This window comes from Montipora foliosa, chromosome 13 (genome assembly GCF_036669935.1).
Source record: "Montipora foliosa isolate CH-2021 chromosome 13, ASM3666993v2, whole genome shotgun sequence".
In the NCBI taxonomy this organism is placed as follows: Eukaryota; Metazoa; Cnidaria; class Anthozoa; order Scleractinia; family Acroporidae; genus Montipora; species Montipora foliosa.
The window spans coordinates 15431489-15458988 of NC_090881.1; the positions used below are offsets into that span (position 1 = coordinate 15431489).

Sequence of the window (27500 nt, forward strand, 5' to 3'; positions counted from 1 at the left end):
CTAAGCTTTTCTACTTCATCTACTTTGTGAAACTGAACACATGCATGTTTGCCTTTTTTCTGATTATTTCAACCATGAAAAGTTTCATAATATACCTGTTTCATTTGTATCTGCGCTACATAATTACAATACCCGCAGTGCATCATCCAATCAAGTTTTCATACCCTCATTTCGATCTATTCTTAGGAGATTTTGCCCCAGCATTTTTGGAAGTGTCTTTTTGGAATAATATTCCGCAATTCATCAGGGACAAACTATCTCACTGGTTCCTTGCTCAATACTAATGAAACATTATCTTTTTCATAACTTACTGAGCTATTTCATGATCTATTTTCCTTCACTGTTTTATTGAAAATTTCGTATTTTGTTATATTACGTAACTTTAAGGGGTACAGCAATAGTTGTAGAAGTGGCCCTCTCCTTTCCTTCCACTATACTATGTAAATTAATTTAAGTGTTGTAATTTTTTATCGTGCGTTTATTACTTTTTTTGACGCTTTATCTACTTAATTATGTATCAGTTAGGGTTTGGAGGAATAAAAAAATACTAATAATAAAAACAAATTTAAAAAAAATTCTACTCGGCTGTCAGATCAGTGACATTGGCGTACATTCTTGTGTCGTACTGACTGAGGTTTACATATGTCTGCAAAAGAAAATTTGGAATGTGTTAAGCTTCAGTTTTACTTAATTGTTTAAACCAAGAAGATCATACCCTAGTTGATTTAAACATTGAAGAAGGCCGAGAACGAGGGAATACGGTAATTAACAAGTGCTTGTGAGAGTAAAGGGATTAAAAATGGAACATAGATGACAGTGGAAGCCTAGGCTTTTCGGCGCAGGTAGGTTTGAATTAATCAAGTTTTCGTGGAGACCAGAACGTTAGGAGAAACCCCCTTCATTAATCCTAGCCCTGGCGTAGTGGTGAGAGCACTTGTCTCTCACCAGTGTGGCCTGAGTTTAATTCCCAGACTGGCGTCATATGTGGGTTGAGTTTATTGGTTTTACTCATCTCCGAAAGGTTTTCCTCCTGGTAATACCGTTTTCCCCTCTCCTTAAAAAACCAACGTTTGGTTTGAGTTAGTTAATTTGCTTATGTCAGTTTACAGTGTCCCCAATTAATGGGCTAGAAGACTACACACTTAAATAAAGTTAAGTCTTTACCTTGTGATTCCTCTCCATATCCTTCATTGTTCTCCTCAGCTTTTCAAATGTCGGTCGATCACTTGGGTCTTCTTCCCAACACTTCATCATGATTTCATACCTAAAATTAAAAGGTTCTTACTTCACTATTGGGAGGTTGTTTATGCAAGCATTAACTCATCTACTTATTACTCAATATTACAATTGAGAAGTAAGTATTTTACAGTTTGCTGTCCACATGTCTTGGCTTTGGCATCCTGTATCCTTTTTGAATTTTATCCGGAATAAGCCTGGCGTTTGTGTCCGGGTATGGTGATCCACCTATGGGTATAAAGATCCAGCCTAAATAACACTTGATACGAAAACATGAAATTTGCCCAGTTAAGTAAGCGATATTGATTGCAGAACTATTTTCAGTTAGAAGTGTGCACATTTTTGTAATTAGGTCAAATCGTTTCTAAATTCAAGCGTACCAATTGTTAGAATTTCATAAAGAAGGATGCCATAACTCCACCTGCAAAAAGGAGTGAAACAAATAAGATGCAGGAAATGAGACTGGAAGTAAGGAAGCATGCATTTCAAAAATGGAACAATCATTAGAGAAAAGAAGTAACAACAACTCTTAGGAGGAAGATATTTAGGTCTGCTGCAAAATTAAACGGGAATGGACAACAATCACTTCCAAAATGAAAATAATTTAAACTTTTTACTGACACGGATATACTTACACATCACTTTGTGTTGTGTACACTCCGTAAAGCAAGGCCTCATATGCAGTCCACTTAACAGGTAAACGACCCTATGTACGAAGACAATTACAGAATACTCTTAAAGAAGACGAATACATCTGGTACTTGATCGTAGCAAATAAAGCATTTTCGCAAAGCAAAGTTTAGTTGTAGCTTTACCCGACTTTTTTTGGTATAAATATCGTCCTGGCCCACATTCCTCGCCATCCCAAAATCTGTCACCTTGCATCTCTCTCCTTCACCAACAAGAACATTTCTCGCCGCCAAGTCGCGATGGACAATCTAACAGAAATTGAGTATGAACATGTATTAAGAAGAACAGTAAATTTAACGACGAAATTAACTCTATCAGAAGCGTCCCATCTTCAGTAAATGTCAAAGTATTCTAAGTGGGCCTCATTATCGAGGGAACACATCCATATGAATCTACAATTTCTAATAATTGACCATAGTTTGAGTCTTGTAATGCGGTCTCCTCAATCAACAGCGAATAGAGGAAAGATTTTTAATCACACACGACATTAGAAAACGCTAACCGGTAGGAGATAATCAAGTTGTTCTATTTTAAGACCGAAGAAAAATCCACTAGTACGTAATAAGAGTAGAAATTGCACCCCAGGCGTCCGATGGGAAACCTTTAGCTTTAATCACCCACCCAAACATTCTTTTCAATTAAATTCGTGTTAATTTACGTGCACGGACATGTTTCACAACAGCCATAGTTTGATGCTACTCTGAATTGGAGAATCATGAAGGCAGCAAAAAAGGATGCAATTCAAAGACCTGTAACCTCTTAAGTTACATTTACAGCTGTCTAAACTAAACTGAACTTCCATAGCTCAGTTACGTCTCATTGTCAGCCTGGTTGCAGTTCCGTTTCACTTACAGTATCAATGCAATAATGAATATCCTGCAAATGTATTTTCATGGTATTCTAAAGATTTATTTCCTATTTATGGATGCGGACTGATGGCGATCTTCCCTTGGTGAGCAAACCTTTTTCGAACACAAGTAACACATCCCATCAGCAACCTGCCAAGCGAATTTTATCAGTTGTTCCGAAGTCAGATTGGTCTCCGGTTGTACATCCGGGTCCTTATAGTAAGTGTCGTTCAGTCCTCGGCTCTTTCTTAGGTATCCCAAGAGGTCTCCAAATGGAACATACTCGATCAAGACCATCAGTGGTTCTGTGGAAAACAAGGTTCCTGAAATATGGTGTGTTCATATTCATCCTAGGAATTACTAGCTTCTTTCAACACTCTCTTGACAAAATTCCCAATCCAAATTAGTCACGTTTTACATCATGAAGAATGAAACTGATCCTTGTTGCAAAAAGAAATTAACTTCTTCATAAACTTGACTCAAGATTCTTGAGTGTACTTTTGCTTATTCTTTGAACCAAGTTCCATCCCTAGCCCGCCTCGAGCTACACCAGAATAGGCTTGATTCATTTCTTAAATGAGAGAAAACAAAACAAAACAAAACAAATTTAAAAGCACAACAAATTATGAAGACGTCAGTTTTACCGCTTTCAGTGACGCATCCGATGAGTTTGATAACATGAGGATGAGGTTTCATTTTTTTCATCAGCTCCAATTCTGACAACAGATCCTTTCTATCTGACGGAGGAGCATTGACTAGGAAGTAAGGAATAGAAGTCCTTGATGGCAGTTGACTCGGGATTGCTAAACTAGTACTACAACAGATAATCGTTGAAGTGTAAGTACTTTGAATTGTTTTAGCTAAGAGCAAAATAATCCAATTGTGGAACAGAACAAATGATGTTACGCGAGGATCAAGTTTACTTATGGAGGATTGCAGTTATTAACGCCATTTTTTTTTATTAATTTAGCGAGAAACTGCATGGCCAGCAGTAAAAGATATGTACTTCTTCATATATAGTGCTGATATCCTTTGATCAATGTCTCAAAGCAAGCTCACTTTATAAACCCTATCAAACCAGTTTACCGCTTCCATTGTGCGCTTTTAAAAGCAGTATCAACAAATGAGTGAAAGCACATGTCAAGGATAAGCGGAAACCAACCTTTCAGCATTTTTACTGCCACTGTCGTTTCCTCCTGATGTTCTGTTACATATTTCACTGTTGCCTGGGCAACCTGAAAAAAGGCTCCTTTACCGATGATTTTGATAACATGAACATGTTCTTGACTCACTTCCCAGCTTCTTCCACACGGATGAAGTGGCATGTAAGATCCACTCCCTGCAGCTTGACTCGCACATTCCTTCGTATTTAGAACGCTGGGAAGTCCTAAGTTGTCTTTAACTTGCAAAGATACTGGATTCTGGTGATAATTAATGCACAAAAAATGACAGTAAAGCTCTAATTGTATCTCTCACGGCTACTGCAATGCTAGCCTCTGTTTCAATTATCGTCCATCTTTCTCCCCAAGATTTGCTTTCAACATGATTGAAATAACAGACAACCATTGCAACGAGTAATTTAGGAGGGGAACTGTTAGGGCAGTGGTAAGTGTAGCGGGCTTGAACCAGTGCATCCAGCTTAATTCTACAAGCATCCACGCAACTATAAACTTACTTCAAGAGAGATGTGTAGCAAATACACTATATAATGGAACAACGGGATAGCAACCTTAAGCCTACAAAGAGAGTTTGGCGAGCTTACAACGGGCTTCAATAGACTGAATGCTTTGGCTTTGAAGAACCCATAATCAAACTCTCTTAATCCAGGTTTCATCTTACACACATCTTTTCTTCTTCTAGCAAGATCTCATTAACAACTTACCATCGGTATAAGATCTCCACATCTTGGACAAGGACGACGGCGCATTTTCCATATCACCACGGAGAGAACAATAATTATGATCACCAGAAAGACGATGAATAACTTGTAAAAAATATGCAAAACAGAACAAGAACCTAACACAAAGAAAGCACAAATGACTTGTAATGCAGGACCACAAAGTTTCCACTGAGAGCAATGGGTATTTAGCACAACTGTTTCTTTGTCTTCTTTTTTTTTTTTTTTTTTGGATTCGGGTATACTCGCAGAGCAGGAAAATAATCTTTTTGATACACTTGCAGTACGATTCGTGACGATTTCATGAACATCGTTGAGACGCTGACTAGTCTACGTAAGGCTCGTTTTCTCACGCTTCGCAGTGAGAGAGAGTGATTTTAGTCAACTAAAGGAAACTAAAAGAAAAAGAGCATGCATGTTTTCTTTGTCAATTCGTTATGGATCGTAGTCATGCACAATAACTTGCAAGTACTGCTGTTGTTTCGCAGTTATTAATCTTCACCTAGCCTTAGCTCAACATTTGTATGTGTATATTTTTCAGAGAAGTTTTTGGCTTTTCATCGTTGATGCTTCCTTTACTTATTAAGATGATCAGATGATTTTGTACGTTAAATGAATAAGAGTTATTGAGCACAGTTGAATCGTACACTTACTATCCAGTTTTGTGAGGAACCCTACGTTCGGAATTAAGCAATGATCTACCTTTGGTTTATATCTCAAAAGCGGACCTACCTTTCTGACTTTGCAGAGGCCTTGGAGTTCCTAATGGGAAAAATACATGATCATAGTTAGTCCCAGTGTTTGACGGAACGGACGGCAAGTCCTCCTTTGAGGAGTAGGCGTAGCACAGTTGGCTAGTGCGCGGCGTGGCGAACCCAAGTTCGATCCTCGGTGACTGAAACGTCTGTTTGGACTTTTCTCTGATACGTACAGCTATAGCTTTAAACACCGTAAAATGGAGCACTAACAGAGGGAGGGAGACTTCCATTGATACCATCCTCGTAGCTGAAGGGACTACGGACGTTAAATAAGCTGAGTTTTCAGGAGAAATCTTTGTCTATCTTTGTCTTTAAATTAGAGGTTTTTTTCAATACAGTTACACCTTCTAAAGGAAAATGTTTATCTCAACAGTTTTCTTCACCTCCACCATATGGCATCTCCACTATCTTGATGTTTTCTGTAGTTACCACACTCTCGCCGTATTTGTTTGATGCGGTAACAACCAATTCATGCTTTTTTTTATCTTCCACTTTGACAACGAACACACGATTAGAGATGTCCTTTACTTCTCCAACGTTTTTCCACTTCTTGTCACTTGCAATTCTTTTGTAGATGGTGTATTGGGTGATGGCCGCTCCATTCTCTTCTGGTTTGTTCCAACTAAGGGTAATTTTGTTACTATCTATCTCATCTTCGACAATAGTTACAGGTTCCGGAACACCTGTCGATCAAAGTATACAAACTTACCCGAAAAGAGGAAAAAAAATAAGCATAATCTTCTCTTGGCTTAGAAGAATAAGCTGGATTTCAAGAAGCTGTTCATAACTAGCATGAAAATGAAATGAACAAATATTTAACCCAACCATCAAGACGTAGCCTGCACCTCATCAAACGTTCCCGTAATGTTAAGTTGAGTATCCTTGTTGGTAAGTAACCCTATTCACCCCCATCATAAAATGTCCACATTGGTGTGATTATCGAGCAGTGGAGTACCTCAAATTCCAAAGTACCCTTCAGTTAGTTAGCCGCTACATATGACTGACAACCCAGGAATTGAACGCTTTTGGAAGGAGCGACAATGCTTTCTGTTTCTCGTTGTAAAGTCCCAGCTGTAAGATTTAATCAACTTGAATAATCCAATACACAAGAGCTCGAACAGGACGTCAGAAAATTCATAATTTTTCTAACGTGATTTCCTCAGGCGGATTTGTGTTTAAAACTAGTGGAAACGTGCCTGTGAGAAAATCCATGCAGAGGGTTGGTATGTAAGAACTGACAGACTTTGTTGGTGGTATCACATTAAAAAATAATAATAATAAATAATAAAAGATAAAACGCAACCTCGTTCCCAGGGTCTTCTCTGCCGCCTTTGTCGTTGAGAAGAAAGACCCTGGTTCAGGCAGGTCACGTGGTACTCAGGCAAAAAACACTTTCCCACTGGGCGAAGGCGTACTCGTTTGACAACGCTGTTTTAAAATAACCAATCTTTACCTTACAATGTAAGATTAAAATCAATTAAAAGCTCAAAGAGCTGATGTTCTATTCCCACAAGAGATGAATTCCCACAAAGCGTTTAACCTTTTTTGACGGATAACACCCTTGATGTTGGGTGGACGTTGACGTTCACAAAAAAAAAGCTGAATTTGCTTCTATAAAACATACACTATAATAAAGCAATACACCAAACACTACGCCCGGGTATACTTCACGATTTGTTACAAATTAAACACTACTGTTTGCTGCGTGCAGTTGTACAAATATCTTGACAACGACAATTCTAATACACGAAGCTATTGATACAGAAATAAGCCAATGTTGTCTACTCGCTGTACAAGCTTAGGAATCACTTTGTTAAACATTAGAAAGAGAAACGAAAACGAACAAGCAGGCAGAGAAGAGAGACCCTGGGAACGAGTTTGACTTAAACCTAGCTGGGTACAAGAAAAACCGAAACATTGCACCGTGTCACCTATCTTCCAAAGCCACAAGTTTTCCGGTATTCTTTCCCTCTCCGCAAACTATCTTAATGCTTGCTACGTGACCGTCACCAAAACACTAAAAATAATAAAATATTAAAAAATCATACACTATTTTGCCCAATATTAACGCGACTTGTCACCTTGCGAGGTCCTCGATTTCCAATGTTCTGTTGTAGTTTTCATGCCATTCTCATTTATAACTTGTTGGTCCAAAAGCAATGTACTTCGTTGCTTTGCGGTTCACCGTCCAATGCTTTTTCATTGGCGTTCCAAATTTGAATTGCCCTTATTCTTGATGACTTCTGACTAGCTAATTTCACCACCAAGCTTCGAATTCGAAAATCAAAGGTATAAATTTTAGCATAAGCTAAATCCCAAAGGACAAAAAAATTGTAGAGAAAGCCCACATGCGAACAGTATGGCATGCGCAAATGATGTGAATAATTTTGTGAATTTTGAGCATATGACGTCATCATGTACAAGGCGAAATACTAAAAAAGAAAGACACCTTTTTGAGTGCAGCCAAGTAAAAATTAAAACTGTGTCTTAGTCAGCAGGTTTTTATTATTATTATTAGGTGTCACGACATGATATTTCATTTTTATGCTGACGACGTCACAACTGCAGAGAACTACCCAATTCCAAATCGCGTCTTGAAATAATTATGCATTAAAGATATCACTCAATGGATGACTACCAAAAAGTTGAAACTTGACAATTGCAAAACTGAGGGCCTTATATGTTCAATGCCCGCCACCACCTATCACCTTCTCTAGATTCCATCCTTGCTGGATCAGATGTAATTCAGCCATCAGAGTCGGTGAAGAACATTGGTTTTTTTGTCTTTATGGTGTTAGCAATGGACAAAAAAATAAAGAACGTGAGTAAATCTGCATTTTACCACCTGCGCATCATTTTTCATAGGTATTTCCTTCAAACATTATGAGATTCTGATACATGCTTTTATATCTTCTAAGTCAGATCATTGTAAGCTACTATTAATATTATCAGGCCTCAACCAGAATCAGATAAGCAAACTCTAATATGTACAAAATTCCAAGGGTTCCACACGATTTCTTTTCCTTAGATTATGTATTAAGCACCTTTCTCAAAATCCTTGCTGTTCCTAATAGTGCAGTCTTTTTGTGGTAGTGCACTGTAAGATCAGTACACACTATGTCACCGGGTTGTAACAGTGTAAAAGTGTAAGTCCGTGGTGACAATAGACCCGCAGCGCGTGCACAACTCATGAAAATAAACAGGTCTGTTGGAAGCGTACATGAGTTTCAAGAAATTAGTTCCAACATTGGCAAAAATTTGTAACGCTGATGAACAATAAGGCAGCTGCTATTTCCAAAACGATGGAATTAACTGGTGATAAATAACCTCGTCTAGGAGACTGAACTTTTGACTTTGCAGAAACAATATTCAACCTCAAGAGTTGGGCGATTGTGATCTTTGTGTTTAATTTGCACATTTCCTGTCAAACTTTATAACACTTCATTTTGACGCAGATGTATCCTTTTTATGACCAGTTCTTAGTAAACACGCTAGCTAGATAACTTGATCATAGCGGCCGCTGAAATCGACGTCACTTTCGATTTTGCGATTTCCTTGTGCAGCCAAAAGTACAATAGAAAAATGAACGTAGCAAAAATCTCCCAAATTGTTTTTCGCTGATGGTAACTTTTTACATCCGCGGTTGAAAATTTATGTTGTTTTTATGTCGCAAATTTTGTTGCTGATAGCAAAATATTTCATTGTGTATCGACACTTCCTGAAAACTTCCTTCTGCTCTTCCTTCAAACTGTATATCAACATTTATTTAATTTTACATCAACATTTGTTTTTATAAAGCAGGCTCACAAGGCGATCCTCGATGTTTTCGAGAATCGAGGATCGAGTTTTGAGGCTCGAGTTTCTAGATTAAAGGATCGAGGATCGAGGACCGAGTTTCGAGACTCTCGAATTTTTTTCCAGGGTCTCGATTAGAGATCTCGAGGTGAAAAAAAAAAAACTTTTCGACAGCGAAACAATAGCGTTAGACAAAAGCTTTTGACATGCATACAGCATACAGCATCGAAATATTTTTCACGATCCCTTTTACTATATGCACTTTTTTTAAATCACCGCTCATGCTTTCTTGATTTGAGTGTTTATAACTGCTGAATTACCGGGATACTTTTGATAAACAGCCCTAATCCGGACGCTAAAAAATTCTAGGAAACACTTTCATAACACTGAAAATGATCTTCGGTAAACTGCAACTGGCGGCAGCGGCGTCCTCAACCGAACATGCTAAATGTAAACAAACTTGAAAGTAAATTCAGGTCGGAAAGTTACAAGATACTGTGCCGTACAAAAAATTTAAATTTCGTGAAGACCGTTTAAATTTATATCCAACTGATTCTTGTGCCATCAACTTTGAGTATTCTGAAGTAGTCAGCGTACCGCTAGCGCACACGGCAGAGAGCTAACAACGCGGGTACAAAGCGACCGATTGATATCGCAAAACCTACAACGCTAGCTAATTTATTTTATTTTATTTTTTTAAGCACGCGAAATAATTCAAAAGGAATTGAACAAAGAAATCTACATGCTTTGCAAGAGTTTCTGACGAACGCGAAAAATAATGGAAACCAACAGTAAGAAAGATCCGTAAAATAAACAGGAATAGACGCGTGGAAAATTACATTTGTAATCAAGAGAAAACTTCTTTGTTTTATGCACTCGAGAGCCTACCATCATTCTCTGGAAAATTCCTCGAAAGCCCTCGAGGGTCTCGAAACTCGACTCGAGCCTCGATCCGCGAAATTTTCGAGAATGAAGGATCGATAATCGAGTTTTGCAGATCGAGCTTCGAGGGACTGTCAACTTTACGCACTGCTTGCCTATTTTTTAGGAATGTTTTTTGGAGTGTAACGCCCAGTTTCCCAACCCAGTCGCCTAACTTTGTTGTTACTCCACCTAAGGCGCCAACAATCATAGGTATTACCCGAGCACTTTCTCCAATTCCATATCCTCATAATTTCTCTCTTTAGGTCTTTGTATTTTTCACTCTTTTCACCCTCTGTTTTCACTAAGTCTTGAATCTCCGGGGATAGCAACAACAGCAAATAAGTTCTTGTCTTCCTTATCAATGATTACAATTTCAGGCCTTCTTGCTTCAATAAGATGGTCACATTGGATGCTGACACCCCACAAAATCTTGATTCTGTCATTCTCCACTACACTCTCGGGTGTGTGCTCATACCGCTATTTGCTCTGCTCTAATCCATATTTCTCACACAGTTTCCAGTGGACCGCCTTCGCAACATCGTCATGTCTTCTTTTTTATTCATTCTGACCTAACGTCTTACACCCGCTCAAAACGTGATCGACATTCTCAACCTTCTCACCACACAACATACACAAGGGGAACTCTGGCGTCTTTTGATGTTTAACGCCGTTGGTCCAAAGAGCTTGCTCATGCACAGTACATAATAGGGCCTCAGTCTACACTTTCAAATCCGCCTTTCTCAACTATTACCATGTTTTCACAACATCTGTCGTTTCTAGCATTTCTCTCAAAAATTGGCTGTACATATTCTTCCCCTTCCAATTCCTTAACTTCTCCTCATGCCACGCCTACTTGAATTCCTTGCTTTCTACACTTTTTTCGTACTCAATGACAACAGTGGCTTTGACGCCTCCAAATAGATCCTCCTTCGAATTCTTCACATATCATCCCAATCTAATTTCGTCACTTCGCAGCTGATTAATGCACGCCTACCTTTCGCCCTCGCCAGATTCAACCTGTCAACATCACTCTTGAGATGAAATGCTCCATACATGGTCAGGATCTGTCTAGTCTTTCTGTCCAGAGTTCTCAACTCATTGTCTGTTCATTTGATGATACTCAGCTCCATATCTCATGACCGCACAGCCCACGTGTTAATTGCTTGAATCTTATTCTTGCCATTCAGTCAAATATGTAATTCTTGTCACTTAATCATAATTAATTATGCATGTTTCGCCTAGTTGTTATATAGTCCTAACGGTTTTTCAAATATTCTGTAACTGACGATGATGTTCATAACATCGAAAGCGAAACATGTCTTGGACATTAAAAAATGACGTAATTTTCTTAAAGATAACGATTTGCTTTCTGCTGTCTCGACCTCTTGCCATTCAATTTTCACTTCTTCAGCACAAGCTTCAGTCTCCTCTTATATTCCTTCTTACGCTGAATCTTCATCTCCCCTTCTTTTACACTGTCTAATTCTAGAATCCCCAAATATCTGTATCCATCCTCGTCTATTTGTTTCTTTGCGTGCCCATCTGGAAGGGTTATACCATTCTTCTTCCCCACATTCCCTCTCTTGAGAACCATTACACCATATGACACTTCTTCAATCCAAATTCCATCCCGATATCCTCGCTGAACACATAACGTTCCTAACCCTAACCCATGAACAATAGATGATTAACCTTGTACTGTTTACGGCCCCAGTCATAAGATGCCTTTACCTCACGCAGGATCCAAGTCACTGGTATTATTGTTATTATTATTATTATTATTATTATTATTATTATTATTATTATAAATAGTGCAAAAGAGCTTCGCAATGCAAGAGCCTATAGCCACTTTGCTTTAATTTGAAAAAAGGTGGGTCCAATACGGAACAACACCGTGCAAATATATTGCGATTTTTACCTACCTCCCAATACAAGTTTTTTTCCCTGGTGTAAACTATCTCCGTATTTGTTTGTGGCAGTCACAGCAAACTCATACACCTTGTTCCTCTTTAATTCCACAATTACTTCACGTCGTGATAGGTCCTTGATTACTTCTATTTTGTTCCACTCTCCTACTGTATTATTTTTATTTACAATGCGTTGATAGACTGTGTACTGTGTGATGGGTGCTCCATTGCTTTCCGGTTCCTTCCACTTTATTATTACGCTAACGTTCTTTGTTTCAGGAGGCAAACGTACAATTTCCACGGTGGCTGGGGCTCCTTGAAAATAAACAGAAATTAAAAACATACGCACACACAAGAGCCTTAAGCAATGGCAAGCATAATTCCTTTAAAGAATAAGAATATTACGGGTTGCTGTTAAGACAGAATGCCGATGACTGTCTAAAGGAAACCTCCCTTGTAATAAGCCTTGTATTTCTGTGAAAATATCACGACCGTAAGAGTTTACCACCATCTATCAACATAATAAAGTGCTGAACTGACCTCATCTAGCGTAAATATCTTGGTGCTCTTTTAAAAACTATATTTAAAACTATTACCAGGTTCTCCCGATTTATCATGAAACTGTGAAAACAAGGGAAAAAAATAAATTGCGCTTTGGGCGCGAAAAATACTCACTATTGGCCTTCAAAATGGGTTGGAATGTCTGGATGTATCGGCCGCGAATTTGCCATATCAACGGTGAAAAACACCAATGGACAACTGAGCAGTTAAACCGTAACGTAAGCTGTCCTGAAAATCTTGATATTATTGTATCAGACCACCTATGGTTGAAATGATTTTGTGTCTTATAAAGCTTCTGTTGGGGTCAAACGTCCCTGGTATTGACCAAAACGAGCAAGCCCGATTGCACCGGTTGTAGCAGAGACTTTATGAATAACTGATTTGCCACAAATTGTATCGTATCAAACAAAATAATAGTATTTCATTTTCATATTGCTATAAAAACAAACGTGCACCCCTTTTACAACAACGAAGAATCAAATACAATAAAGCTGCATTCGATTGACTCTATTCCAGAATAAAAATACGTGGAATGATGAGTTTTAAAGGTATGTCTGGTGTTTTGCAGCAACAAGGATAATAGAGATGTGTTTAATATACCATTTTAGCAGGTGTTTGTCAATTCTAATGTGAATGTTCATAGAAACGAAGGGTTTTAAACTTCTATTCTATGTCTTCCTATTCCGGAATACGGTCAATCGAACGCACCCCAAAGAAGTGCTTTATCAGGAGCCCAGCCTCCATGTGCACCATATCCTTGAGTAAACTTTTGCGCGTATCTTTCGATTTTCAGATCTAACCTTTCAGCAGAAGACTCACATTTACATCAATTTGCACAATTTGCATACATTGTTTTTGCTATTTTTTTCTTTGTTATACACTGACTTTATTCTGATTGGCCCTTATAAACAGTGCGTGCAGGGCCGACGAACTCGTTTCGTTCTAAAAATAGAAAGACACGCGCAAAGGTTGACTGATAGGGGGAAGAATTGTCCGATTATCTTTGATCAGTGTTAGAGAAGCGGTTTCCTTTGTTTATTGGAAACATTCATCTCTATTCTGCAAGCCAACGTCTTCTTTGTTCGCTAGTAGGAAAGGCTACATTGGCTACATTGAGCAGGATAAAAACATAAACAAACGCACGCAAAGCATGCCGTTCGACACAGAGTCTTTAACCCTAAAAATCCCCTATGGGGAGTAGTCAGTTAAATATGTACTGTATTGTGTTGTTTTGTAAGGGCAATTTAATGTGTTTTATTATGTTTGCAATATTTGTGCAACAAAACTTGGGCACATGCTGACAAAAATCTTGGAGCGACTGAAGCAAATTCACTTGGGCAGAGTCCATTCAAACGATGCCAATAGTGTAATTGCTTCATGAAGCCAAAAAGGACGTAGAGGAACTAATTGGGTACACAGATAGGAACTAGGAACAACTGTTGTTAAACACGGTGTTTAAGTAGGTATTCTTCACTATGTTCTACATTTCCGAAAAAAAAACAAAAAAGGAAACTCTGTTTGTATGTTTCAACACATTTTGAAACATGCTCTCCACTTTCGTTTGCTTTTAGCAATGAAATCACCTGGTCAAAGTAGTCCTTCGGAATTACCTTCGTGCTTGGTTGTCGCTTTCTTTTCACTTGCAGCTCCTTCAAACACCCTATTCATCGCCGACACCCTCAGAGTATAAGTTGTGCTTCTGTTGAGACCGCCAACAAGGTATTGCCTAAAGCCAGCACTTGTGGTCTCGTTCAGAATGACATTGTCATCATGTAGTATAATCAACTTGTACCCTGTAATAGCACTTCCCCCATCATCAACTGGTGCAGTCCATTTTATTGCCAACGAAGACGCACGGATATCGTTGTTATTTGTAGTGAGGCTTAGAGATCCTGGTGCCTCTTTAAAAAAAAAAAAATATTTAATAATAAACAGAATATCCCTATGGAGAACACTAAGAGCGTTGTCGAAAATAAACTCCTTGTTGCATTCAATAAGAGTTAATAAGAATATAAAGATGCTCCAGTGCAGAATAGTCTAGCCACTGCAACATATTCGTCCTGACCTCTGCATAATCATCTCTAAATGGATGGACTCCCAGACTTTTCAGAAGGAAGGGCACGACTAATGGCTGACCCCAGTGTTCTGAAATATGTGCACCTATTTTATGGCGGACTAATATCATGGGTTTGCTGATGATAGCGCACTGGTGGCTCACACTGCTTCGGACATGCAACTGCTAGTAGATAGCTTCTCCATGGCTGCAAGCCAGTTCAGCCTAAAGATCAACATCAAGAAAACAGAATGCATGTATCAACCGGTCAAATTCTTCTGCCCTCCACCTGAGCCGATAGACATCACAATTGACGAAGTGCCTCTGGTCAAAACTACTGACTTTACCTATCTCGGTAGCACTGTATCCAGTTCCTCCAAGATAGATAAGGAACTCCGGACACGGACAGGCAAGGCGAGTGTCTCCATCCGGGTGAAATGCAAAGTCTACAGAGCTGTGGTACTGTCAACCCTCCTATATGGTGCAGAAACGTGGACTATTTACAGAGCCCAAGTTTAGAAACTGCACGCTGTTATGATGAGGCAATTGAGGGACATCATAGGCATCAAATGGCATGATAAGATCACAAATGCTGAAGTCCTTAGGCGTGCAAACCTTCCATCTATAGAGGATATTCTTGCTGAAAAGAACCTAAGATGGTTAGGCCACGTTCATAGGATGGATCATGACCGACAACCTCGCCAACTGCTGTATTCACAACTCTGTTCTGGAAAGCGAAATCAGGGAAGGCCAAGGCTGAGATTCAAAGATGTAGCAAAGAGAAACATGAAAGCGAGGAAGATCCCAGTCAACTCCTGGCAGACAACCGCGAGCAACAGAGATACATGGAGACCTGACATCAAACCATAAACAGTCTTAATCGTAAAGACTGACGGCAAGAGAGAGAGAGAGAGAAAATTAGGGGTAAAAAAAAAAAAAAAACATTGCGATGATTTTCTTGAATTTAGCAATGGGGAAACTGTGATTTGGAAGAGAGTCCTCAAAACCCATTTTTCAGCAGAGCAAAGAAGTCGGCTTACGTCCAATCAACATGAAACAGCTGGGAAAAAGGCGGCAAGAGGAAGTTGGTTAAAAACAATACAAAAAAACCTGAACCAAGCAAAAAAAGGATTGCTTTTTTTTTACCTGGTTAAGTAGCATCACATTTCAAATTGCGTAAAAATACTGGTAATGCGCTTTCAGTGACCTTATGTGTGTATTTTTCTAATTGCTTACTTATTTGGTTCAGTTGCGCCAAGCGTGGAGCAGCAGCACCAACTACGTTTCTGGCTTCACAAGTATAATTTCCAAAATCTTGATCAGCCTTCATCTGCGCATCCACTTTTTTCTCTGTATATGTTACTTTTCTTAGCTCAGTTCCGTCTGGTTTTTTCCATGTGATCGATGGGGTAGGAGAACCATCTGCCACACATGATAGTAGAACGTTCTGTCCAATCCAAGATTGTTTTGTAAAGGTAGTTACTGAGGTTATGCTTGGTTGATCTGGAGAAAAAAAAAGGAATTAACAAAAGAGTTTTGTATATCTTTAGATACTTTGAAACTGATGAAGAAGTTGTAATCAGTGGGTGAAAAATCATCACAGTGCATTGAATTTGGACACCATAAATATATGTTATTCATTGGCCGGGAGGTCCATTTCGGGAAAAGTCAAGTCATCATCAGCAGTCACTGTTTAGAAACCTGTTCAGACCAGTCCTCAGAGGTCATGCCCAAAGCGGAAATGGGCTGGGCCTGGTTATCTAAAAGATTATGTTTGCTGAAATTTGAGTGGAGTCAAAACTAAAGGAACACTTTTAAACGAAGGAATCCTAAATAGAATTGAATAAAAATGTTGTACTTCTGTTGAAGTTGAACTTTGAATTAACTTACCAGTTTTTCAATGGACCCATAAATTGTGATTTAGAGGGAAGGAATGTGGTAATTTGGATTTCTATACGGCTCACGTGATTGGTGATTTGCATATTGCATATTTGTGTTTTGATTCCACTTGTGACGGGTTAATTATTATAGTGTTCTCAAGGGACATGACAAAAATGAGATGGCAAAACTACAAAGGAAGACACCTTGGTTTATTAGACACTGTATCGATCTATACATTATCTTCTGGATAACAATTAGAAATCTGAAAGTGTACTGCAGCAGCAATTAACAGGCAATAGATCGAATATTAATTCTTGAATTTTAATTACCTGTACTCTCAAAATTTCCATAGGAGCCTGTTACAAACTAACTAACTTCACGTCATGGCGCCAATGAACCAAAACTGCCTTTGTTTGTTTGCTTGTTTTTTTTGTTTGTTTTTTTTTTTTTTGCGGAAAAGGCATTCTAAAAGTAGATCGTGTAAAAATTCCCTTCCTAGGATTTGTATTGGAGTTGTTCGCAACTAGCCAAGAGCCTCTTATACATTTCCTTCATAACAGCAACGTGCAAGAGTTCAATTTCAATGCACAATAAGGTATGTGGAAAGCATCGGTTGTTCGTTTCTTAAAAGGTAACAAACAGGGAGAATTCTCACCAATGGGCTTGTCTTTGTTGCACGTGGGAGAAATATAGTACTTCCAACCATTATTTGTAATTATCTACAGCATTAACCAGCCTCCATTCTTTGGTTCAATCAAGAATACACTTGTACGATGGTGATTGGGCTTTTTAGTGCTGGGGCATAATTTTTTATAATCCACTCTCGCAATTGAACCTAAACTGTTTCTTCTGCTAGCTGTGACGCGAGCACTGCATTCATTCTATTAATTGCTCAAAATCACATTTAAAATATGATCTCTTCATACCATCTTTGGGAAAAGTAGGTGAGGGAACAACACTGACTCAATTGTCTAAAGATAGATCGAAAAAATAACACTTCCACAAGTCCACTCAAAGACGGGGCCGGCTTTCCTCAAGAAAATTGTTTCACTTAACCTTTCCTACAAGGCAAAGCCCAGTGTTGCTGCAAGTATCAATCCATGACAAAAAAAATCTATCTTGTGTAACGTGGCAGTAATTACAATTAGTAAAAGTTGGTCATACTAGGCACTTACAGTATACAGTGATGAAGACATCTTTTGTAGCTAGGTTTCCAACACCATTATAAGCAGAGCATCTGTATCCCCCTTCATCTGTCCTTCTGATGTTTGTCAGTGGCATTGTGACAATACTGTTATCAGTAAGTTTTATCCAAGTGGTGTTGGGAGCAGGGTTACCACTTGCTGTGCAGTTGAGGGTCAAGTCGTTTCCCTCTTTAACAGTTTGATCAGCAGAGATATCAGTGATGTTTGGTGGACCTGTATAAAATAAATATGAGAGGAACAACACCACAAGAAATTAACCTGCATGGGCAGTAGGACGAAAGGTTGATCCACTGTATGCAACATATAGAGAGGATAATGCCTGCGTTTCAGTTCGAAAGGGGATGCGTTCATAGGTGCAGTGTAATACAAATGCAAACATATAATGAAGTGTGGGTGAAATGCAAACGGTATTCAAAAAAGGAACCCAAGTTTTAGAAAGGTATAAAATCCTTGTACACAGGTGCCTCTGAAGTTTTTTTTTTTCCAAGATGAAGCACAAGGGATTGTTATCTCAGTTTCATTTTTCATGGTGGTGTCAGAGAGCTAGGAAAATTTCCATTTTCATTTTTTTTTAAATATTTGTGTTGCTCTGTTACCCACATGCTAAATGCATAATGCAAACCTTTATGCAATAAAGAGTTTTTCCATTTCTTGCATTGGCACTTTGTAGTTAACACTTTTCATCAATTGCTCCTCTCTAATAAAGTATTGTAAATGTATTTTTGTTGTTGTATTTGTATTGTAAATGTCTTCTCTAATAATGTACTGTAGATGTATTTGTGTTGCTCTTTTACACACATGCTAAATGCGTAATGCAAACCTTCTCGCAATGAAGAGTTTTCCATTTCTTGCATTACCACTTTGTAATTAACACTTTCCAGTAATTTCTCTTCTCTAATAATGTATGGAAATTCACATAAATACGTTTTGTTGTTAATGGAATTTGCATAACAAAATTAATACAAGGCTAAGTATGTTTTTTTCTATTGGTAATCAATAAGTAGTAATTCATTAACATGCATTGAGGATTTTATAATTATGCCTAACGTGTTTAGAATTGTCTTTTAATTTTCTTGAAACACACAGTCTAGAATAATGATAAAGTGTTAATAACAATTTTAATATTAATCAATATCACCTTACTCACTTTCAACAACTAGCATTACATTATCAAATGCAGAGACACCAGGAGTTTTTGCACAAATCATGCAACCATAAACTCTTGCATCATCCATTTTAAGATTATGGAGAGTAAACAGAACAAAACTATTGAAAGAGATTCCATCAACTTATCCCACATATAAGTTTATACAGTATTTGGTCAAGGACAAAAAAAGAATCTGGTCATGTCAAACCGGGCTATATTGTAAATTTCTTTACCTATAGAGCTATTGGAGTTATGTTCCCCAGTAATTATAGGGTAATCTGGAATGACTGACTGTAGACATGTCTCATTGGCAGGTGACCTATGCTCATTTAAAGGGTCTTCCACTTCCTCTTCATTTTGGACTTCCTGTTGTTCCTACATTTAAAAGATTTTCAAGAATTTGCACTATTGTTTTGAAAGTTTATTGGTAACGAGTTTGTGTTGTCAATGTTGTCATTCATTATACTTTGTCAGTTCTGTACTAACATTCTGTATATCTTTGTAAAGGATATTATTGGCTTTTAACCAATCGAGTGTTGTCATTATGATTTCTGGTCTAACTGCTTCAAAATAAACATGACCTGTAAACTGAATTTTTCTTTTCAATTTCAAAAGAATGATACCAGATCTTTCAGGGGGCCGAGGCACTATGTTACATGTTTGATCACGATCGACTGGTACATTACATATTGCTCCTTTGATCTTTCTTTGTTGTCCCTTGGGCATCACTACTATTTTTTCAAATACAATCCTTCGTGCTATCATAATTTGCTCTAGTTTTTTTAAGACTTTCAAGTTCAGTTGGTACAACATCAACATATAAATTGTTAACAGTTGCCTGACATGGAACCTTTCCTTAAATAGCTTTTGAATGACATGCTTTACAGATATAAAGTTTTCCATCAAATGACATCTGCACATCAAAAAGATGCTGAGAAGGGTACCTAGTTGTGATCAATTTCAATACAGATTTTTTATAGAGCATCCTATTGCACACACAACATATATAATATGGACCTTCCTTTATCTTCTTTCTTAATGTTTCAATGCATGAATCCACATTTTTACCCTTATTACTATAGTATTTTTGTTTTAGTTTCTGAAGTAATTCTTCTTTCTTTGCTGCATCCTTAGTTTTGTATTTTTCTGCTTGTTTGCTAAGTCTTGTTTGTCTTTGTGGCTGAATCCACCATTGTTTTGTATTGTCTTGCTCATTTCTTTTGTAATTCAAGTTTATTTGCAGTATCCCTTGCTTGTTTTTTTCTAATAACATTCTCTTCTTTGATTGTTCCTTTTCTTATGGTTTTAGTAAATTCAATTACAGGCATTTGACTTTCATTAAATATCAAGAGGGAATACACATATTTTGACCTTTTTGTGTGTTTAAAAATACATGTACATGTCATTGCAAAAAAAATGAAAACCGCATCAAAAACCCTGTGCAATCACCATTATCTCTTACAAGATTTTCGAGAAATGATATGCTGTCATCTGAATCAGACAATATTCCTTCACTGCAATCACTTTTAAGATTTAAACTTACTTCAGTTCCACAAACACCAACAGTTTTTGGCAAATGATCTGATGGTAAATACTTGTTTAAAGATGATAGATTTTCATATAATATTTTGCCATACTGAATAACATTAGATAATGTGTTTGAATTCCAATAACTACATGATTTCATTACAGAGTAGCGGAGTGAATAGATAGCCACAGCACAACTCACATTGAACTTTCTGGTTTCACAGGCATGACTCTGAAAAAGGGTACTATTTTGGGTTTCATTAATTTTCACCCCTTTCAACTCAAATGGATCATTGTTATGTATACTATGAAAATAATGTACTAAGCTATTCAGTGATACTTCAAGCAGCACACATGTACCTTGAGGGTGGTTCTACCATAAGTATCCCTTGCATACCATTATAATAGATAGCAACTGTAGTATAGCCTATTGTCAAGATAAAATCGTTGAAATTTTCAGATATAAGATATTGAAAGGCTCTATCTATGGAGGTACAGTACTGATATCCTTCTATTGTAGTTTCTTGATGAATAGTACCAGTGACGCTTTCACTATATTGAAGGTCATAGACATTCTCGAACACATTTAAAAGTGTGGGTATGCATTTCAAACGATTGTCTGGTTAACTGAGACAAACTTGAATACAACTGATTTCCAATATTCATTACTGACACGAGATCATTAGCAGAATTCATTCCTTGTTTGTTACTGTAAATCAAAGAGCATAAACTCATTGCAACACAATAGGACCATTAGCTTGGTTATATGGTGCCGTTATTGTTTTGTTAGGGTCAGTGTACCTTGGAGTGGGACCAGGGTTTTTCTCTATATATATCTGCACTGAGTTGAAATTTACATAGTTTGATAAGTGGGTCTGACTCTTATAAAGACACATAGGTCTATTACAAGAAAACACTGATAAATACCGACTTGCTCTGTACTTCAATTTAATTATTCTTTGATATACCCTCACGGAACAGTTCAACAAATACTTCTTTTTATGTTGTGTGACTTCATTTAATCTTACCCTCTTCGTATTAAGCTTACAAACATTCTTTGTAACTGTTCTAACCTTCACATAACGACGTAGCCTAGAAGACTTTGGTATGCTTGGACGAATACGCCCATAAACAAATTCCTTCAGTTTTCTGGTCTTGCTTCTCAGACGTTTCAGAGTAGATCCTGGTATGCTACTGGGTTCTCGATCACGTCTAAATACACGATTGTGTTTACATGTAAACATAATATGAGATAGCTCGTTTGATATAGCATGTTTCGCTTGATATTTCTCTACAGAAGGTTCACTCGTAAAGGATCGGTCGTAAATTGATCTCTTGTACAGTTGGCGGACCGACCCGTTCCGAAAACGCTCCACAAGTTTTCGTGTGGGTCTACCCCGAACGGTGTGTTACTTTGTACGTATATCGAGCGTAAAAGCCATCGAATTTCTTTCTCGTACACCCAGCAACGAAACCTCCACGAAGCCAGCCATTGCTTTAAACCATGTGCTTATTCTACGCATGCGCGTACACTTCACTCATGCGGACACTCATGCGCTGTAGTTGAACTGCGTTTTGTGACTGAACGCAAAAAATGAAGCTTATTTTATACCTCGAGCGTTTCCTTCGGAAAGCCCGAGTAATTAGCCCTTGATGCTTCGTTCTTAAGCTTAAAATTCAAAAGGATATTTTATCTTGAACGAGGCAACAAGGGTCAATTTGTTTGCGCATTTTTCAGCGGCTATTTTGGAATAAGTTGTATGTTACTCTAGAGAACATCATTGAATCAACTCATAATATCACGGCTCGACAATTGGCTGTCATTTACCAGTCAAATTATTTATATCAGTCCAGTAGTTTGTGGCTTGTGTCGTATTATGAGAGGACAATGCCTTATGAGCAATCTTTGTGCGCAGTATAGGGACTCAACTTTTGAATATTACTTCACCAATACTGTTTAGATTAGCTGTATTTCTGGTTTAGCAAGTTACTTTTTCGTCAGCAGAAAGAACTGTTTTGTTGCACAAGAAACCTAGTAGGTTTCTTTATTCCGTTGCTGCTGCTACAGAATGTGGCTCAGTTATTAAAGTTGTTGGCCACAAGATGTGGAATACGGAAAAGGCAAGAAGGAGTTCTTTTAGGAGAAACCTCGAAGCCATCAAGTTTTATATTTGATCTTTCCCTAAGCTACTTAGCAATGATGCGGTGGTTTTGGTATACCGACAACCAAGACGCGGCTCATATCGTGCAAGGAGGCAGCATGAAGCTAGATCTACATAGTATCGTAATCGACATATTTAGTTTTTGCTTCGAGAATTCGGTAGAGGTGGGTGTACACTGGGTCCCTTGTACGCTCAGCCACAGAGATGATGCAATAAGCCGTTTTAATGACTATGACGCTTGGCGGATATTCATCTGCGATGAGATCGGGAATTTGTGGTGATCGAACACAGTTTACTGTTTTGCGAATTTTTACAATACAAAGCTGCTCAAATATTACGCGAGGTTTTGGAATCCCAGTTGTTCAGGCCTGGAGATCTTGTGGGGGAGAACTGTCTGTAAGTACCTCCCGTCGCTATCGTTTGCAGGGTTCTGAGATTTATGAACATCGAAAAGTGCACTGGAACCTTGGTCACTGCCCTGTGGCCTTCCTCCCCGTTTTGGTTATTACTTACTAGTACTTTTGGCGAATTCGCGATGGACCATGTTGTAAGGTATGGTCAAGAAGACTCAACATCTGGCCGTAATCCCAATAGTCTTTTCGGCTCTAGTGGTTTCCTTGGTTATGTGCTGGCTTTCAGGCTCTTGTTCAGTTAATCATTTGAATTCCTTTGCATTAGGCATCACTGGCTCTAGTATTTCTGTCAATTTTGCCAGTGGCCCCCTTTTTCGCTTACTAAACCTTAGAATATTTATTCTGGATTCCGCCGGAGGTTTAGGGCCTCTAAATACCTGAATTATATCCCGGCGTATTTGGGCAGGGCACTTATGGCACGGGGCATGCTTATAAGCAATTATATGACCTGCAATCGGGTTCTTTTTTGTTTACCAATAGTCACGAGGTTAGGGTTAGGGACATAAGGCCGGGGGGGCCCCTGTTTGCTCGAAGCTGCTCGGAGTTGCTTCTCCTACAGGGGTCTGCTCAGATTTGTTCGGAGAAAATCTGTTGTTTCCAGTTGCTCCCCCTACAGGGGTCGGCTCAGATTTGCTCGGAGCTGCTCCTAGGAGAAGTGCCTCACCGATCCCATTCGATAGTAACGGAACTTTTTACACAGTCAAAACATCCAAGCTGGAAAATATCGAAAAACCTGGACCATGTATTGAGAAACTCTTGGGTAGTTAAACTTTTACTTTTTAATTCTTAAATAAATTGTTGAGAACATCATTAATTATCTGTACTTAATTTATGCCTGCAGTCAATCTTTTAAAGTATTTTGCTCGAAAAATGTATATATTTTCGTATTCGCTAAGCACCCTTTATCCTTCCTTTGATACAACAAATCAAAGTGACGGTCTTCGCTTCGTCTACCTCTTCTCACTTTATTGCTAACCACAGATGTGGATAGATCCGCCCGGTCCACCCGTATTGCCCCGCTTCGTATACTACTCCTAAACGTAAGGGTGTCAAATACCAAGAAGGTCGTTATGCCTACTTTTCAGAACTCACAACCATGATGCAATTAGTAGGTAACAACGTGGAATGCTTATACCAATGAAATTATTATATCAGAAGCCAGCACGCATCAACTAGGTGACATTCCGCGTACCAAAAATTATATTTCAATTCAGAAAATTTATTCAAATGATAATTGAAACTAATTTTATTTGTTCGAAAAGTAATTTCAAAAACTCGTGGTTCGGATTTCATCAGGTTTTCAAACGCTCGAAAACAATAAAACCACTCAGCCTGTGGCCTCGTGGTTCCAAATGCTTTCTCGCTTTTGGAAACCTGATGAAACCCTCCAACTCGCTTTTTTGAAATACTACTTCACACCTAATACAGCAAGGAATGGATATCTAATACACAAACTAGCAGCATTGCTGGATACGAAAAATGAAATACCCTGTGGGAAAAATGGAAACGCATTCCTCGAACCAAATGCCGTGCCGCAATAGGATCATACCCTCAGAACCACCCCCTCCAGTAACAAAAGACCTTCCTATCGCGATAAACACTGATCCCCCAACTCTAGAGGAGACCGCTGAAGCAATTGCAGCCATGGAAACAAGCAAAGCAACAGCTTTGGACTGTGCCACAACTGCTGAGGCACTTCAAGGCCAAGCATTTTGCAGTTAGTTATCATTTCGTTACCCAAGAAAGGTGACCTGACGCTGATGACAAACTGCAGATGAATTTCTCTCATGTGCATTGCTGCAAAGGTACAATAAGATTTTCTTAAAAAGAATTTGACCACATGAAGATCCTTTTATCAGGAAAAATTAAGCTGTCTTTAAACCAGGGAGAAGCTGTGCACAACATGGAACGTTTCGGAGAATACCAACTCACACTTACTGTTACCTTTATGGATTTCAGGAAAGCCTTTCATTCAATCAACAGAACAGCTATGTTCCCAGTACTGCGAAACTACGGCATCCCTAAAGCTATAGTCAGCGCCAAACAGGTTCTTTACAGAAATTCCAGCAGAGCTTTAATGGTGGATGGAAGCATCTCCGAACCCTTTGATGTAACAACAGGAGTTCTATTTTGGCCCCCTTCCTCTTCATTATTCTTTTGGGTAGGGCATCTGCTCCTGACTCTGGAGTGGTAACCGAGAAGATATCCAGCTAAATGCTGATTGACCTGTACTTCGCTAATGACATCACCCTCCTGGAATCCTCAATGTCACGGGCCCCTGTCCCAGCTCACCAAAACTGCTGATGAGTCAGCAGACCTCGGTCTTGTCATGAGTGTACCCAACAAGGAGTTTATGACCATTAACTGTCATCGGCAGCTCCCGATGCAAGTGTATAGAATCCCCATAAATTATGTGACCGACTTCAAATACCGTGGTTCCACGATGACATCAAGCGCCAGTGAACTGAAGAAAGGGAAAGCTCTTTCCTGGACAGCATTTTGGAAATTAGCGCGCCTATGAAAGAGTCTCTCTAGTTATCTCCACCAAGATAAGTCTGTTCAACGCAACTTACATTACAGTATTAATGTATGGCTGCGAGTCATGGGTCATCTCTAGGGACACAGATAACAAAATCAATTCTTTTGGGACTTCCTGTTATAGAATCATGTTGAACATCAGGGGAATCGACAGAGTGCCATATGCTACCATCTACAGCCTCACAGAAACAAATCCCCTTTTTGAAATAGTCAGGCTTCGACTATTGAGGTTCCTTGGTCACGTGCTCCGCTTGCCTGAATATGAGCCTGTCGGATAATTTGCAATGTACGTTCTTTCTTATGGGAGGAGGAAACCCGGAAGACAGCGAACCCTGTTCACCCATTTTATTCATTTTCTTCTGGGAATCCTGATAGTCTGCTATATGACAATCAGCTGTTGAAGATGACTCCAGGCTGCCTTCGATGGAGGAAATTTGTGGTCGACTGCTCAGCGCGCGAAGGAAGATGGATGACAATGAAACACTTTGGGATTTAAAGGTATCTAATTGCATAACAAATTATTAATGCAAAAGACTAGGAGTAATCATGAAATATGGAGCGCGTCCGTAGGGACGAAATTTGGGTTCTGGAATATGTGAGGGAGCATATGATGTTTCCGTCTTAGTAAAAACTCTAATTCGAAAGTGAGCTTAATGCCTTACTTACATATCAATACTTAAATAAATCCTGAGGAACTAGGCGTTTAGAATACTACATTAAATCCCATTAAAAAGTACTAGTTTCCACTACGTAATACGTGGGCTGTCCATGCAACACGTAAACAGTACTTCCAATTCGTAGACGAGTATCCTACTTGTCAACTTATAGTTCGACAGGTCACATTAACTAATCAAGCTTTCCTTAACTTAAACTACACTACTATGAAAGCCACGAGGTAGTCTCCAGTTTGTCAGACTTCCTAAGACTACTACGAAAACCTTGAGGTGCCCGATGGCCTTTGCGCATCTGACGTATGACGCCATTCAACATGACGCAAAAAATGCAGACGGTCGACGAAAAAATCTCAAAAAAGGTCATCCTTGAAACCACAGAGAGCCCAGGATTATGAACTCCGTTTTCCTTTGTCGAACCAAATAAAAAACCAAAAATGAAGCTCAACTACAAGTTATGCCTAGAATGGATCAGCACTTGAGCACCGGTGTAACGTTGCAAAGATGACTATTAGAGAAAAGCCACAGCAAGCACTGAATTGGCGTTCGTAACATCTAGAGGACGAATACTCAAAGGGCCGCCCAATGAAAACCTGTCAAATCTGGGTAACAGACACGGGCCAGTGAGAGAAATAAAGAACCCAGGCTACAAAAGCTTTACATGTTTAAAGTCTCGAAAATTGGTAATAGGTGTCGACCTGGAATGACTAATCATGTGCTATACCTAGCTAACATACACCACAGTCACTACCCAGAATCCATCACTTATACTTACTGCAACCCAGGCTCTGTACATGTCGCTCTCGTGACGCAGAAATATTCAATTTCAGGATTCTTCGTTACCACTAAATCTCCAGAAATGTCATTACCTTACACCAGATGCCGAAAGATTTTCGAACACGCTTCAGTTTCTTAAGCTTTAAATTACGATCCAACATCCCCACCCTCCCCACACAACCCTCGCTCTGTGGTATATTGACTGTTGTACAAAACGACACCACCCATTTTATTTCTCAAAGACTACGTTTATAAGCTTCATGGCAGATGAAAATTGGATGTTGCTAAGGATTTGTACGTTTTAGAATCCCTCCATAACAGATTAGAAGACTCGAGAAAGCTAGGTGGATGACGTTTCTCGTTCTTACACACTACCATACAATCCATCATTCGTTATAAATAATGTATTGAGTATCCTTATCTTTGAATAGCCGAATAAAATGAGTTTCTTGGTTTTGAGCGTCTAACCAGCCTATAATCCTCTCGTTCGCATTTGTATTTAAAGGTTAA

At 38.7% G+C, this 27500-nt stretch overlaps 1 protein-coding gene across 2 annotated transcripts in view; it reads right to left on the minus strand.

Annotated features, from left to right (window-relative positions):
- The window catches only part of LOC137982562 (tyrosine kinase receptor Cad96Ca-like), a 33536-nt gene that overhangs the window by 940 nt on the left and 5096 nt on the right, over window positions 1-27500 (minus strand). Inside the window, exons 3-17 of one of the 2 annotated variants that reach the window (XM_068829680.1) lie at window positions 17726-17968; window positions 15906-16172; window positions 14227-14517; window positions 12071-12370; window positions 5404-5433; window positions 4657-4790; window positions 3937-4195; window positions 3419-3529; window positions 2889-3079; window positions 2052-2174; window positions 1872-1942; window positions 1617-1657; window positions 1368-1464; window positions 1165-1264; window positions 1-646 (exon numbers count right to left, since the gene is read on the minus strand). The exon at window positions 1-646 is cut by the window's left edge and continues 940 nt beyond it. In XM_068829680.1, coding sequence (XP_068685781.1) covers window positions 578-646; window positions 1165-1264; window positions 1368-1464; window positions 1617-1657; window positions 1872-1942; window positions 2052-2174; window positions 2889-3079; window positions 3419-3529; window positions 3937-4195; window positions 4657-4790; window positions 5404-5433; window positions 12071-12370; window positions 14227-14517; window positions 15906-16172; window positions 17726-17831 — 2190 coding nt within the window. In that variant the 5' untranslated portion in view covers window positions 17832-17968 and the 3' untranslated portion in view covers window positions 1-577. Of the gene's footprint in view, window positions 647-1164; window positions 1265-1367; window positions 1465-1616; window positions 1658-1871; window positions 1943-2051; window positions 2175-2888; window positions 3080-3418; window positions 3530-3936; window positions 4196-4656; window positions 4791-5403; window positions 5434-12070; window positions 12371-14226; window positions 14518-15905; window positions 16173-17725; window positions 17969-27500 lie in introns of those variants that run through there. The other variant, XM_068829681.1, reaches the window with a different exon arrangement.